Source organism: Lynx rufus, unplaced genomic scaffold, assembly GCF_022079265.1.
Source record: "Lynx rufus isolate CCGP_SWC_20201006 ecotype Redwood Valley unplaced genomic scaffold, mLynRuf1.p SCAF_5, whole genome shotgun sequence".
Classification (NCBI taxonomy): domain Eukaryota; kingdom Metazoa; phylum Chordata; class Mammalia; order Carnivora; family Felidae; genus Lynx; species Lynx rufus.
Genome location: NW_025814867.1, coordinates 98576110 through 98586942, shown reverse-complemented (window position 1 = coordinate 98586942; position 10833 = coordinate 98576110). Strand labels below are relative to the sequence as shown.

The 10833-nt window shown below is 38.5% G+C and overlaps 1 protein-coding gene across 2 annotated transcripts in view; it reads right to left on the bottom strand.

Moving 5' to 3' along the window:
* CCDC191 (coiled-coil domain containing 191) overlaps positions 1 to 10833 on the bottom strand; it is an 89457-nt gene that overhangs the window by 30613 nt on the left and 48011 nt on the right. For both annotated transcript variants that reach the window (XM_047099855.1, XM_047099854.1), the window contains 4 exons: positions 4960 to 5417; positions 4067 to 4179; positions 1872 to 1954; positions 1030 to 1131 (listed from right to left, as the gene is read on the bottom strand). In XM_047099855.1, coding sequence (XP_046955811.1) covers positions 1030 to 1131; positions 1872 to 1954; positions 4067 to 4179; positions 4960 to 5417 — 756 coding nt within the window. The remainder of the gene's footprint in view (positions 1 to 1029; positions 1132 to 1871; positions 1955 to 4066; positions 4180 to 4959; positions 5418 to 10833) is intronic.

Genomic DNA, 10833 nt, shown 5'->3' with positions numbered 1-10833 from the left:
CAAATGTCCAAATGGCATTGTCCAAGGAACAATTTGCCTCTTTTTTCTTTCTGGCTGCCTGCTTGAGAGGGGACATTGGTCTTGTCCTGCTCCCAATGTGGAATCTATACCATCAATTATCCTGGTTTCAGGCCTTCAGACTCAGACTGGAATTACATTGCTGGCTTTTCTGGGTCTACAGTTTGCAGATGGCAGACTGTGGGACTTCTCAATCTCTATAATCATGTGAGCCAATTCCTCATAATAAATCTCTTCCTTATACATATATCTTATTGCTTCCATTTCTCTGTAGAATCATGACTAATACAATTTCCAATTTGAATCTCTTTTCTACAAAAAGGTCTATAATATCCCCCAAATCTTAATAGGTCTTGCCTTGTATGACTCTCTTGATCTCCTTTGGACTTTGAGGCACAAGACAGGATATGCTGGACTACATTGTCTGACAGGTGTGCAATTTTAGGCCTTATCTTTCCAACCAGAATTTAATAATCTTGAAAGTAAGAGTTTCAGCTCTTATTTCTTGTGTGTGTATTTTCCTCCATTTGTTCACTTATTTGTTCATTCATCTATTCACTCATTCAACACACTTGCTGAGTTCCTACTATATGCCTACTATACTGCTAACCAAAACAACAGTGAGCAGCACCAGACTGCTCCCTTTATTCTCAAGGAGATTTCAGTTTAGTTGGGGATGCTGAAATCAATAAGACAACCACAAAACATATGCTTAATTACAAGCCCTGATAATGCTTTGAAGGAAATACATTTCAGAGTCCATTAAGGGGAACTTAACCTTGGGTGGAGAAGACAGTGTACAAGGCAAGAAAGGCTAATCTGGAAGAAGTTCTGTTTAAGCTGAAGAATGAGCAGGTTTTCACTAAGGTAGAAAAAAAGGGTAGAGGTATGAAAAGAGTGTTCTGGTTGGAAGTTCTGGGATGGAGAAGTGTGCACAGGGCCACAGTAATGCACACAATAGGCTTTAACAGACAGGTGCTATGTATGGCTGACCAAACATTTGCTACAAACCATTTTCTGCAGTCTCTTCTCTTCTTGTTTTTTCTTAAGCTGAGCTTCCTTTTCTTCTGCTTCCCTCTTCTGACGGTCCTCCTCTTGGGCCTTTAACTGGGCCTAATCAACATTAGAGTCAGTAAACAATGAGAATGCTGTATTTGTATGGACATAAGATTTTTCATATTGAAGAAAGTCAAGTATCTACCAAAGTGCCCGCTCTGTCCCTGCAAGAAGCCTACACTTCATGATAAAAGTAGAAAATCCAACAAATAGGTGATCACTTGTGTAACTTAAAAGTATCTCCAAAATAATTATCTTCTACTTGGGAAGGTGATACTAAGCAAGAAAAGGACATTACTTTTTCAGTAAAAAATAATTACTTTTTAGTTATTTTCACCTGTGAAACACTAAATCCAAACTCTATAAAGTGTCGGAAAAATTTCTTTCATTTCACACTCAAAACCCCCCCAAACTGTTGGAACTATTTATTTTTTCTTGCTAGGTACAAAATTTACTTTTGACAGTCTAGGTCACAACTCTGTATGACAGGAACTACTCACCTTTGCAGCTTACCAGATCAGACATCTAAATCTAAATGTGCAGATCTTCCCAATTGCTGGCTCTCATCAACTTTTATAACATTTCCTTCCTGCTACACTAATGGTGTTTCTGTTTTTTACCTTTGTTTTCCTAAAATTTTCACAGAGTTCAGGCCAGTGGGTAAAAAGCCATTTCTAAAGTTGGCCTAGCTCTCTTGTCTCAAAACACTTAAACAAGCTAGGCCTCATTTTTTTTTTTTTTTAAATAAAGACCTATACGAATCTTTTTTCTTGCCTGGGGTTTCATTCTTGATTTACCAATTTCTCCTCTTCTTGTTTTTTCTTCCTCTCTGCCAAGATCCGCCTACGTTCAGCTCGCTGAACTGCTCTCTCTTCCATGGCTAGAAAATAGTAACAGAGCTCCGATATAAAAAATATAAGGAACATTGCAAAAGAAATGTCTCCACATTTTATAGCAAAATTTAGTGTTACTGTTAGGGTTTTCTTGCCGGTTGAGTATTTACAATCTCAGAAACATTTATTTATTTGTTGGTAAATATATAAATAAAAAATTCATATAAAATAGAAGTTGTAGTTGCTATTTATAAATATATGAGTATATATGTGTTACTTATATACCCCGTACAAGTTAAAGACCTAAAATCCTATCCTCAGCAGTGATGAACAATTTGCAAATTGTTTTTTTGTTTACTTTTCTATTAGAATAAATGTTTACTGATTTAAATAAGATAATGTGCCTTGATGATACTTTTCTTAATGAAATCCAGAAACCAGAATTCTTTTTTAAGTAGGCTTCACGCCCAGCATGGAGCCCAACGCGGGGCTTGAACTCATGACCCTGAGATCAAGAGTCGGGCGCTTAACCGACTGAGCCACCCAGGTGCCCCCAGAAACCAGAATTTTAATTTGATCATTTCTTTAACGAATGTAGAAAACTTTAAATACATCTGACACAGACTTTGACAGTACAATCAGTCTTCAAATCCCATTGGGTCTGCTATTTTTCCCTAAGTCATTATACTACATACATACATGTAAGTATGTCTGTAGGTGAAACAACAACAACAAACAAACTGAAGTTTGGGGTCACGATGAATATATTAAAATCTAGTTTTAAGGCATGAATAGATATCCAGATGGGCAGAAAATGGAATTGTACTAGGCATTTAGAGAACTGGCATCTGAGTGAATTCAAGTGTCAGACTCCTGTGCTTGACAGTCTATTAAATATCGATCCAAAAGAAGCAAATGTGCAAGATGGTCTGATAATATGACTCTGTCATCAGTTGGGCTTTTACAGGAAGATGGGCACGGGTGGGAGGAGTATCAAGTTCTGCCCACCTAAGTCAGCCAAGTTACATTTGGTTCCTTGTGCCGTGATAGGAAAAGTCCAACTTTCAAGAATTAATAAACAAAAAACTCACCAGGCTATTTCTTACAGATATTAAGTGTCTGCTTTCCTAGAAAAAGAATAGTGGGAAAGCTGCAGATGGCGGCAGTGAGGCTGTCTTCAAGGAGGCAGAAATAGACTAGAGGATTAAAGCAAGAGCCCTGAGGAGCAGAGTCTCTGGTAATAAGCGCTTTCCCCATGTTTTCTAGCGTGAATCATTAAAGACTACTTGAAAAGGAGCCTACAGTTCTAAAATATGATAACCCCTTGATCCGAACAATAATTTTTTAAAAACAAGCACACTGAACTAGGCATTTCCTGACCATCCTCAGGGGTAGACAAAGATGGCATAGATTGCTGTCCTGGCAAAGAGTCAATGCAAAGCCTGCTACTTTCTTCATGAAAAGGAAGGACTTCAGGCACAGCGTGCCTTCAGGTGACGTCACTTCTTATTAGGGCAACTATCTTGCCATAGGTGAAAAATCAGATTTACAAACCACAACATAACTGAACTGCTAATGTGCCTACCTCTATATACAAACATATACAGTGCATGACTGAGTATTCAGTAAAAACAATTAGCAGATTCACTAGGTGGAGAATGCTTTTCTTCTCATAGCATTATTTGGTTTAAATAATGATTACCACATGCATCAAAATGTTATTATCACCATCAAGGTACAACTCATTATAAGATGATGTAGTAACTTGATGTGGATTGCTGTAAATGGATCAATATTTTAAGGTTAACAAAGTATAATGTCAGGTGATCTTTATCAGTGTTTGTTGTTAGCAGTTACTCAGAGTTTTCTCATTAGTGTAACTGTCCCATTTTTTTCCCACAGTCCAAATCTCATATTACAGAAAGATGATGCATCTTTCAGTTTGTTTTTGTTCTTTTTGTATTGGTTGGGAAGGCCAAAAAGTTTGGCAGAAGGGGCAGGAAAAAAGCCGTGGAACTCTCTGGTGCACTGGTCTCCTCACATCTTTGACCAGGTTCTGCCAAGTCTCAAAACCCAGGAGTTGCTGGGATTCAGTCCCAGCATATCCTATTTCAGGAAGGAAGATAACTCCCACCAGACCACCACCAAGACCGCCCTGCCTTTCAGTATGGGGTGGGGTGCCATCAGCTGCCTTGGGTTCCTTCTGGCTCCAGAGAGAGAATTTTGGGAGTCACTTCTACTACCATCAGTTCCAGGGGAAGCAACAGGCGAGCTGGGGGTTAAAAAAAAAAAAAAAAAAAAAAAAGGAAAGAATTCAGACCAATAACCAGCATTGTTCAAAACTCTTGAGCCTGAGGAACTCAAAGCATTTCACAAATATTCATTAATCTTTACTCTCTAAGATAACTGCATATTATACCCACTCGATAAATTGGTGTGAGGAGGCATGGGAAGGTTGAATGACTGTCCTCAGTCTGCAAGGTGAGTCAGGTGCTCAGACTCCCATCCCAGGGCTTCAAATCAATAGGTATCTATCACCCACTTCTTATCCTACCATTTATCACATGTATTGAGTATGTCACAAGCATGTCTGAAACCACTTTTGAGAAATCTGGATTCTTATTTCAGGCTCAAAGATGTTTACTTTTATCCAAACCAACTACACATTTAACCTAGGTATTTAGCCAGTCCAGGGGATGCTCCATTTGCACCTGATATTGTCCAACCTGGCTTCTCAGGACTAAACATAATCAGAAACCCAGAAATCAAGTTAGAGTAAGCAAGGAAGCATTATTCTCTTTTACTGGTATAGCAACAGGGCTCCTCAGACAAAGATAGCCACAACACAAATGCTAACTATATAACTCATAGGTTGCTAGTGGCCTGAAATATCTATGAGAAAGGGGCTTCTTTCTTTTGAGAGTACACAACAAAAGAAAGGGAGAGATCATGGAGTCTGGAAGCTGGTCAAAGAAGTTCAGGGGCCTCTCAAACACTAGGTGAAAAAACCCAAATCATGAGTCCAAAGAGTGTTCTGATATAATGGACATACTTTGGAAGCACCTGGCAGGTTCTTTTAGGTTCTTTTCCTCTGGGGTTTGACAGCTGGCAGCTCTGTGCATCTGTGACTGCTGCAGCCCTCTCTGCTGCCCACCGAGCCTCTGCTAACCGCTGGCTTTCCTTCAGCTGTAGAATTGTTTTCTGCTGTTCCTGAAGTTTCTTCTTTTGCTTTTCAATCAATTGTTGCTGGAAGACATGGCGGTTATGGAAATGACCCATGCACATGGATTCTGCTTTCTGGCTGGTGGTTCTGATGATCTTGTTGCTGCCAGGCTGTTGGGACGGCTCAACATCCTGGGTCTCGTGCTGCTTATTGTCATATGTGTTCAAAGGGACATGCTGGAAGGGAAAATGCAAGCTGCTCTTTGTTGGTCTTCCTAGGTGGGGGCTGGGCATGCAATCACTGCTCCCTGAGGGAGGCTTTTCCCACAAAGGTGGCCCACCAGTCACCTGAGAAAGAAGGAGCATGTTACAGTTCAGCTATTTAAAGGACTATGTTGAAGAGATCCAACCTCATCTAGTCAGCCTTGTTTGGTTCAATGGCACAACTGCCCTGTGCTCTTGGCCTGGCTATCTCAGAGGCTACCAGCCGTAGATCTGTGAGCTGTTCTCAGAATGTGCACTGCTGCTCACCATGGAAACTAGGTGGGCGAGTGGCTACAGTTGTACAAACCATTGCCGTGGGCCAGGACATTTACAATAAGAAAACTGTGCTCTTAGAAATTTCTAATTTGGATAGTTCATTTGTCAATTAGGCAGGATTATTCCAGATATATATTACAGGAATTTTAATCTGCATGAATTAACTCTGAATTTTGTGGCAAAGGATATACTCTCTGTCAAGAATGTTTGAAAACTGGGGCACCTGGGTAGCTCAGTCGGTTGAGCATCCGACTTTGGCTCAGGTCATGATCTCGTGGTTCATGAGTCTGAGCCCGCGTGGGGCTCTGTGCTGACAGCTCGGAGCCTGGAGCCTGCTTCGGATTCTGTGTCTCCCTGTCTCTGTCTCTCCCCCACTTGTGCTCTCTCTCTCTCTAAAAAATAAAGAAATAAACTTTTGGAAAAAAATTAAATAAAAAAGAATGTTTGAAAACTAGCAAATACCTTTACAAATGAATAATAGCTCTGTTCTCTCAATGCCCCTCTTGCCACAAATAAATTAATTACAGGGTATATATGTATGTTATTTATTCACCTATTCATTCATTCATTTTCAGAATCAAAGTCTGGATTAAAGTTTATAGTCTCCAACTATTCCCAGACTATCTGTGGGAAATATTTGCAAGCCCATGACCACTGGGCAAATATCTGCATTATATAATACTATTATCGATAATACAATATTTTATTTTTTATTTATTTTTTTTAAATTTTTTTTCAACGTTTATTTATTTTTGGGACAGAGAGAGACAAAGCATGAACGGGGGAGGGGCAGAGAGAGAGGGAGACACAGAATCGGAAACAGGCTCCAGGCTCTGAGCCATCAGCCCAGAGCCCGACGCGGGGCTCGAACTCAAGGACTGCGAGATTGTGACCTGGCTGAAGTCGGACGCTTAACCGACTGCGCCACCCAGGCGCCCCGATAATACAATATTTTAGCATATGAGTTAAAGCTTTATCATATAACAGACCTCATTCAACAGACTGAGATATCATACTTATTATTCGTTCATATAAGTTCTATATAGAGGGGGAGGAAACAGAATTCTTAATCAGAAAAACTAATCCTGACCAAAATAACACATAGTTAAAATGTCTCTTCTAGGTTCTGTGTCCTAAGGTCTGACCAGTTTTTGATTCTGCCATCTGCAAAGATACAGGGAGAAAAATACTATGAACTATCTTATATCTTAGAAGCTTTTAGCTAGAGGGTACCATACTAAATATTTTTCACGATGATGGAAATATTTCCTATAGACTCAGCTAAAGTGAAAAATATGGTATATGGAAACTCTGACATGTTAAAGACTAAAAAATAACCTTCTATTTCAGAAATGTCAATGGATATTTATTTGCGAGAACATCTGCTTACGTAATTTAGCATCAAGCAGGGTATACGTTTTAGGCCCTTTTAAACTTTGTGATAATGGTGCATTATTAACCCAGCAAGACTGTAAAAGCCTTGGGTACAGCAAAATTTCATTTGGATCACAGTAACTTTTCAAGGTAAAAATAAAAGAATGAAAGAAAGCTTAACGGTACTTGCTGTATTTGGTGAAACAGGACTGAACAGGCTGGTGTAATTAGCGAAATTCATCTATAAGCTGATAATTTTGAAAAATTTCAAGGTATAATGTATGCATCTGTGGTACATTAGTCCCTTTAATTGTGTTATTACTGAGCATCTTACTAAAGATTTTATATTTTATTTGTGTTATATTCTACACTGTGGAAAAAGTTAGGGTTTACCTAATAACCTACAGAGTATTATATCCTTTTATTTCCACTTGCTTTATTTTTTATAATATTCTTTTAAGAATATCTTTTTCAGAGTTGATTTCAGAGATTTAAAGGCTTTTATTTCTTTTTATATCTTACATATAGTAAGAAAATTAGACATAGTAACTTTTCTGTTTTATGAAAATAAAAAATACTTTGTTGTCTTTTCTAAATTTAAAGATAACAACAGTGTAACTTTGTAAAGTAAAAGGTTCCACACAGCTATTTCTTAAGATAGAGGACTCTCTTGGGTCTCAATGGAAGTAAAATTATCTAGCTGACATAAAGGTTGATAAATTGCCTAGGGGAAGGGACCAAAATGTTACATAAGTCCCAATAAGCATCCTCATGATAGCCCTTTGCTAAGAGACTAGGTTTAAATTAAAACCAGCCTACGTACTGGCAGAAATCAGGGTAAAAAGCAAGACTGGGGCCCCTTTAGTGCCCAGTTTATTTTACATGTCTGAGTTAAGTGCTCAACAGTGTTATGTGAAAGATTGGAGGGGTTTGGGGTGAAGGTGAGGTGGCAGGGGACCTTCCCCAAAGGGCTTTTCAAATATGACAAGTATAATTATGAAAGACAAAAATCTATAAAAACTTAACTCTGTATAGTACCAAACACCAAAACTTACCCAAAAGGACAAAAAAAAATGAAACAATTTTGCAAAATACGTCATAATAAAAGCATCAATAGTCTAATAGAAAGAGCTCTACAAATAAGAAAAATATATATAATCAAGCAAAAAAAAGTATAATGACATGAAGAGACAAGTCACTAAATATCTATATCCATTTTCACACACACACACACACACACACACACACACACATATATATATATATATATAGTCATTACAAAAAATATTTAACCCCAAAAAACAAGAGTCCAGGGCCAGATGGCTTTCCAGGGGAATTCTACCAAACATTTAAGGAAGAGTTAATACCTATTCTCTTGAAGCTGTTCCAAAAAATAGAAATGGAAGGAAAACTTCCAAACCCTTTCTATGAAGCCAGCATTACCTTGATTCCAAACCAGACAGAGACCACACTAAAAAGGAGAACTATGAACCAGTTTCCCTGATGAACATGGATGCAAAAATCCTCAACAAGATATTAGCCAACCAGATCCAACAATACATTAAGAAAATTATTCACCATGACCAAGCGGGATTTATACCTGGGATGCAGGGCTGGTTCAATATCCGCAAAAACAATTAACGTGATTCATCACATCAATAAAAAAAGGACAAGAACCATATGATCCTCTCAATAGATGCAGAGAAAACATTTGACAAAATACAGCATCCTTTCTTAATAAAAAACCTCAAGAAAGTAGGGATAGAAGGAGCATACCTCGAGATCATAAAAGCCATATACGAAAGACCCAATGCTAATATCATCCTCAGTGGGGGAAAGCTCTCAGTTTTTAGGTTTCAGCTCTAAGGTCAGGAACAAGACAGGGATGTCCACTCTCACCACTGTTATTCAACATAGTATTGGAAGTCTTAGCCTCAGCAATCAGACAACATAAAGAAATAAAAGGCATCCAAATCAGCCAGGAGGAGGTCAAACTTTCACTCTTCGCAGATGACATGATACTCTATATGGAAAACCCAAAAGATTCCATCAAAAAACTGCTAGAACTGATCCATGAATTCAGCAAAGTTGCAGGATATAAAATCAGTGCCCAGAAAACGGTTGCATTCCTATTCACCAATAATGAAGCAACAGAAAGAGAAATCAAGGAATTGATCCCATTTCCAATTGCACCAAAAACCATAAAATACCTAGGAATAAACCTAACCAAAGAGGTGAAAAATTGATACACTTAAAAATATAGAAAGGTTATGAAAGAAACTGAAGAAGACACAAAAAATGGAAAAACATTCTATGTTCCTACATAGGAAGAACAAATATTGTTAAAATGTGTACTAACCAAAGCAATCTACATATTCAATGCAATCCTTATCAAAATAACACCAGCATTCTTCACAGAGCTAGAACAAACAATCCCAAAATTTGTATGGAACCAGAAAAGACCCCGAATAGCCAAAGCAATCTTGAAAAAGAAAACCAAAGCAGGAAGCATCACAATCCCAGACTTCAAGCTGTATTACAAAGCTGTAATCATCAAGACAGTATGATACTGACACAAAAACAGACACTCAGATCAATGGAACAGAATAGAGAGAACCCAGAAATGGGCCCACAAACGTATGGCCAACTAATCTTTGACAAAGCAGGAAAGAATATCCAATGGAATAAAGACAGTCTCTTCAGCAAGTGGTGCTGGGAAAACCGGACAGCGACAGGCAGAAGAATGAACCTGGACCACTTTCTAACACCATACACAAAAATAAACTCAAAATGGATGAAAGACCTCAATGTAAGACAGGAAGTCATCAAAATCCTCGAGGAGAAAGCAGGCAAAAACCTCTTTGACTTTGGCCGCAGCAACTTCTTACTCAACACGTCTCCAGAGGCAAGGGAAACAAAAGCAAAAATGAACTATTGGGACCTCGTCAAAATAAAAAGCTTCTGCACAGCAAAGGAAACAATCAGCAAAACTAAAAGGCAACTGATGGAAAGGGAGAAGATATTTGCAAATGACCTATCAGATAAAGGGTTAGTATCCAAAATCTATAAAGAACTTACCAAACTCAACACCCAAAAAACAAATAATCCAGTGAAGAAATGGGCAAAAGACATGAATAGACACTTCTCCAAAGAAGACATCCAGATGGTCAACCAACACAGGAAGAAATGCTCAACATCACTCATCACCAGGGAGATACAAATCAAAACCACAATGAGATACCACTTCACACCTGTCCAAACAACTCAGGCAACAACAGATGTTGGTGAGGATGCGGAAAAAGAGCTCTTTTGCACTGCTCGTGGGAATGCAAACTGGTGCAGCCACTCTGGAGAACAGTAGGGAGGTTCCTCAAAAAATTAAAAATAGAACTACCCTATGACCCAGCAATTGCACTATTAGGTATTTATCTAAGGGATACAGGTATGCTGTTTTGAAGGGGCACATGCACCCCCACGTTTATAGCAGCACTATCAACATTAGCCAAAGTATGGAAAGAGCCCAAATATCCATCGATGGATGAATGGATGAAGAAGATGTGGTATATATATACAATGGAGTATTACTCAGCAGTCAAAAAGAATGAAATCTTGCCATTCACAACTACATGATGGAACTAGAGGGTATTATGCTAAGCAAAATTAGTCAGAGAAAGACAAATATAATATGACTTCACTTATATGAGAACTGTAAGACACAGGACAGATGAACACAAGGGAAGGGAAGCAAAAATAATATAAAAACAGGGAGGAGGACAAAACACAAGAGACTCTTAGATATGGAAAACAAACAGAGGGTTACTGGAGGGGTTGTGGGAGGGCAGACAGGCTA